This window comes from Physeter macrocephalus, unplaced genomic scaffold (assembly GCF_002837175.3).
Source record: "Physeter macrocephalus isolate SW-GA unplaced genomic scaffold, ASM283717v5 random_1240, whole genome shotgun sequence".
Lineage (NCBI taxonomy): Eukaryota > Metazoa > Chordata > Mammalia > Artiodactyla > Physeteridae > Physeter > Physeter macrocephalus.
Window position 1 is genome coordinate 18,542 of NW_021146949.1, and position 5,231 is coordinate 23,772.

A 5,231-nucleotide genomic window follows, 5' to 3' on the forward strand; every position below is an offset into this window, starting at 1 on the left:
CCAGACCGGGGCACGAACCCGTGTCCCCTGCATCGGCAGGCGGACTCTCAACCACTGCGCCACCAGGGAAGCCCTCTTCTTCTTTTTTTTAAAAAAATCAAGTGACAAAAGCAGGAGGTGAGGTGGAAAGCATGAGCTTTAGATTCAGATAGAGTTTGGATGCAGGCTCTGGAAGCCACTGAGTCACCCTCAGGCTCAGAGAGGAGGCTACACGGTGAGTGGGGTGATGGAGGGCCTCACTTTCCCCAACTGAAAAATGGGTACGACCACACCGAACGCTCAAGCCTTTAGATTCTGTGAGATTCTGTGAGCTGACGTGCGCATGGATTGTCTGGGTGCCGTGAGGGCTCGACATCCCTTCACTGCATTATTTTTAAAGTCCTGCTGTGAGAAGCCAGGGCTGGGGACGTGTAGGTGCAAAGGCGGGTTCCTCGCCAGCAAGGAGCTCAGAGGAGGATGAGAGTGCACAGGGGCGGCGCAGGATGAAGCGTCTGGTTCTCTCCGTGTAGCTGCACTTCCCGCGACGGTTCCTGGGCGGTGACTCCTAGGATGCTGGAGTCCCCCTATCCCTTGTGGAGGTGACACAGCAGGAAGGAACTAATAGGGTCTCAAAGCCCTATAAAAATGAGGGTGGGTTCATGCTCCTGGCCCCTCCCCTGGTGTGAGAACAGAGACCCCATGGAAGACGGTCTGGCTTCCGAGGGACATAGGAAGCTCCCTGCAGACAGACAAGCGCCACCAAGGCTGTGCACCATGCCCGGTGCTCCCCATCTCCCTACCCTCACCTCGCGGGAACCCGCGGTAGTCCTGCGACAGAAACAGTGTCCTCCCGTGGGATTGGGGTCTGAAGCTTTGTGGACGTCCCTGCGGGAGGGTTCAGGCTCTGTGGGATGGTGCGGGGGCTCCTTCAGGCCACATGGTCCTGCCAGGCTGTCCCCCACCCCGCCCCCCTCTCAGGGCTTCACCTCCTGTGTCCCCTCAGGCTGTCGCCGGGCCTACTGTGGAGACGGTCACCGGCACAGGGGCGTGGAGGACTGTGACGGCTCTGACTTCGGCCACCTGACCTGCGAGACCTATCTCCCCGGGTAGGGACCACCCTGTGGGCTGTGTCCACACCCCGGCCTCCCTCCCTCCTGCCTACCCCTCTTTCCTTCACAAATATTCCCGAACGCCTCTGTGTTCCTGGGGCTTTCTGGACTCTGAGGTATGGTGACATAGAACACATGCATGGTCCCTGCTCTCGTGGGGGAACAGTGCTAAACACAGAAACCCACATGCCGCTCAGAGCAGTCGCCCGCCCGCAGCTCCGCCTGGGCCCCGGGCTGCAGCTCACCGTGGCCCCTGGATGAGCAGCTCCATCCCCCGTTGCTCCCGTGACCACACTGGTCTCCTGGGAGTGGGCCTGCCTGGGAGGGGGCCCAGTGGAGGGGGGAGGTATCCGGGCATTTCAGAGAATCTAAGCATCTGTAACCTGAATTCTCTGGAACCACCGGGCAGGCCTGTGGGTACACATGAGATCCCACCAGGCTTAGTGTCTAACTTTGGTGGCTCCAAGCTCCTCCCAGAAAACCCCAGGAATGTAGTCTTCTTCCCTTCAAGCACCCCCTGCAGTTGTTTCTGAGACCCCTCAGTGGGTGTTCATGTGGATCAGTATCCTGAGCGTCCTGGCCTCCACGAGGACATCTCCCAAGCCCGCTGAGGGCCTCTGCCCTGTGAGGCACGATCCCATGCCCAGAATGGGGTCTCCCGGGCTCCGTTCCCCCAGTGCTCACAGGACCAGAGTCGCGTAGCTCGTAGGGCAGGTCGGGAGGCCGCTCCTCTCCCGGTCCACATCCTGCTTCTCCCTTGGCCCCAGAGTGGATCCCTGGTTCCTCAGGAGTCCATCTGTCCAGCCGTTCCCTCCGGCCCCGCTCCTCTGTAGGCTTGGACCCAGGCCCTCGGCAGGGCTGGGGGACAGACACAAGGCCTGTCTCTCTCCTCCAAGGGGGTCTCCTCAATGCCCACCCCCAAACGCAGAGCAACAAATCAAACCAGGCTGGGGGAGCTCAGACCGCAAACTCCAAGCACTGTAGGCTGGGCCAGGACCCCACTGCATCTGTGTGTCTGTGTGCACTGCCCCTCCCTGAAGTAGGGAGGCTCCTGCCAGGCCTCTGCTAAAGAGTTGACGGAAGGAGACCACCGAGTGTAGATACTCAGACCTGGGGTACAGGGACACGTGGAGCCCAGGGCTTACCCCCGCTCTCTGTGGTTACTCTCTTAATCCCGGGACCCCTCAGGGGATGCTTGCGAATGTGGGCGTGGTGTATCAATACAACACAGTCTCGGAATTAGCGCTTGGGCTTATAGACGTGTAGGCTGTGCTCTCCAATATGGTAGCCCCCGGCCACGTGTAGCTATTTAAATAAAGTTAAATATCCTGATTCTTCATTCACACTAACCTTATTTCAAGAGTTCAGTAGCCACATATGGCCAGTGGCTGCCACAGAAATAGTGCAGTGTGGTCTACTGGACAGCGCTGGAGAAAGGGCCGATTCTCTCTGAGAGGCTGCGTTCAGAGCCAGGCTACGTACCAACCCCTTTCCCCCAGATCCCTCAGATGGACTCAGCGGGGAGAAGCCCCAGAGGCCTGGACTCAGCTGCCCCAAGCCCCTCACCTTGGAGCCCCTCGCCCTTAGGAGGGTGGCAGTAGGGCAGCTCTCGGATGAGGTTTGACCAGAGTCCCGAGAGGCGGCCTTTGAGAACGTGGCTGTGTCCTTGGGGTTCCTGCCCACTGCCCTGTGTCTGCCCCCTCAGGTCATACGGAGACCTGCGGTGCACCCCGTACTGCTACATCGATTCCACGCCCTGTCGCTACTTCACCTGAGGGCCGCCGGGAGGAGGCGGCCGCACCCACGGAACTGGCAGCAGCTTCTCCACCCTCGGCAGACTGACCTCGCCCCGTCCTGGTCCGGTTTCCCCCACCTTCATGCAACAGAAACAAGGACAAACTCTTGCTGCTAAGATGTGCTTTTAATGCAGTCCGACTGGAAGAACCTAGGACCACTGCATCCTGTCTTAACCCCGAGTACCGGGCCTCCTCCACACACCCATGGCGACCCTCCGGCCAGACCGCCGGCCTGCGGGGCCCTCCCTTCCGAATATCGTGGACTTGGCTTTGCACTGTTAGGCACACAGACTGTTGGAGATTGCTCCCGTCCGCTGGGGGCATCTGGGGCGCAGGCCTCTCGTCTCCTCTGACCTCTGGAAATGTGGGCATTCTCACCCGGCAGCTGGCCGGGGCTCCCCGGGCCTGGGAACCACAGAGCAGGGAAGTGGGCCTGTTCTTTGGGGGTGGCCCCCAGATCTGGGCCCAACTAGGGACCCCCCCGCCCCGCAGCTGGCCACGGCCCAGCGCAGCCTCGTGTGGATGTGGCTTCCCCAGGCAGAGCCCCAACTGTGAATAAGTACTGAGACCGCCGCCAAACCCTGGGGTGCTGGGGTGCTTGCCGTGTAGACGAAAGCAGAGCAGTGGCCTTCTTTTCGACATTTCCCGAAGGGGTTGCTCTCAGGGCCTCCCCATCCCCGGCACCATCCTGACCTCCTGGCTCTGCGCACTTGGACCTCCGTCCTGTGAATGTCCCTCGTGTCCATTTCTCCTTCAGGACATTGGCTAGCAGGCCGGCCACTGGTGTTTCCTGAGTCCTTAGGAAACTGCCGCCTGGTATCCCATCCAGGCCCCACGATTGAGTACATGCTCCGGGCAGAGACGGCATCTGTCCTGGGCGCCAGCTCCTGGCTGCCTGCTGAGTCCCGTGAGCCCTGTGACCTCCCTCCCTGTCTTCGTGGTGCATAGTCTTGTCCTCGTGTGCGTGCGCCCGAGACCCCGTTTCTACCGGATCGTTAGCCCTGCATGTCTGTGAGCTGTCTTTCATCACCATATTTCCTGAGTGAGGCTTAGCTTTGTTTGGGAAGGACGTCTTCTCCACGGCAGACCTCAGGTGGGATTTGCCCATTTGCTACCAGATGGAGGGACGCTCCTGGGCCTGTGTACAAGGCCTGCGTCTTGGGCACTTGGCATTGTGCTGGTGGCCAGTCGTGGGCGAATCAGCCCCGGGGTGGGTGGACACATGGGTCAGTCTGGCCCCCTCCGCCTCTACTGCAAGTCCCGGGCTGATGTTCCATGGCCCACGTCTGTCCCATGTGAAGCCACCACCTTCATCCTGGCATCTCCGGATGGGAAATCAAGAAATAAAGGCAGTGTTCCTCCCTCCTGTGGCTCTCTCTTCCCCGGGGGTTTGGGGCTGGTGTCCCAGAACTGCTGGATGGGTTAAGCGCTCTGAAATCCAGGCTGCTTCCAGACTCGACAGAGGGTTCTAGAATGGGAAGTAGTCCTGTTCTCTCAGGGACAAGGGAGGAAACTGAGGTCCAAGGTCACCAAGCCGGGTCTTGCTCTCCCCCAGCCTTGCTTTATGATCTTGCATAGGACAGAATGGAGGTCCAGTACTGCCCTTGGACCTGGCCAAGAGTGGCCCAGTCCTGGGTCCCACTCCTTGGAGGGCACTACTCTGGCCTTCCTCTGGCCATGACCCTCCCCACGGGGCCACGGTGACACTTGCACACCCCATGTTGCAGGTCCCAGGAAACCCAAACTCTCCACCCGAGTGGTCCTGAGCCTGCTTCCGGGGCCGCACAGCCCTCTCTCCGCGCCTGTCCTCCTGACTGTGGCTCGCACACACCTGTAAGCGTGAGGGGTGGCCAGGGACAAGCTGTTTGCAGGGGTGGTGGATGGAGCTTGGAGACAGAGGCCGCACATCCCGGCGTGAGACGGGCCAGGGGCAGGGAGGCCCACTCTCCTGGTGCAGCCACAGAAAACTTTGAGGAATCTAAAAAAATCCAGTCTTCATGAAAGTGTAAGCAGAACCTATTTAATGCAAAACAGTTTGTCAGTTTGATCCTAATGTAAATACTCAGACATTTCGCGTGGGAGCCACCATCTGTGCTCTTGTCCCTGGACCCCGCAGTATTAGAGGGGGGCCCGCCTCCAACTATTTCTAGGGAGTGTTCTGAAAGGCTCAGGAAATGAAAGGATTCAAGGTCACATGTGTCGAGAATATGTATAGTAATAGTCATTCTCCCCCTTCAGCATTCTGAAATGAAAAGATGAAAGATCGGGGAAGGTGGACCCGTGCCTCCCCTGAAACGTTAACTCCGCGGCATAGGGAGCAGCTTTGCCAGGAGCACGGGCACCTGTC

At 59.5% G+C, this 5,231-nt stretch overlaps 1 protein-coding gene across 2 annotated transcripts in view; it reads left to right on the top strand.

The window, feature by feature from the left end:
• LOC102978854 (acetylcholinesterase collagenic tail peptide) overlaps positions 1–4,288 on the top strand; it is a 22,803-nt gene extending 18,515 nt beyond the window's left edge. For both annotated transcript variants that reach the window (XM_028487235.2, XM_055083616.1), the window contains exons 10-11: positions 983–1,085; positions 2,794–4,288. In XM_028487235.2, the coding sequence (XP_028343036.1) occupies positions 983–1,085; positions 2,794–2,863 (173 nt within the window). In that variant the 3' untranslated portion in view covers positions 2,864–4,288. The remainder of the gene's footprint in view (positions 1–982; positions 1,086–2,793) is intronic.
• The last annotated feature ends 943 nt before the right edge of the window (positions 4,289–5,231 follow it).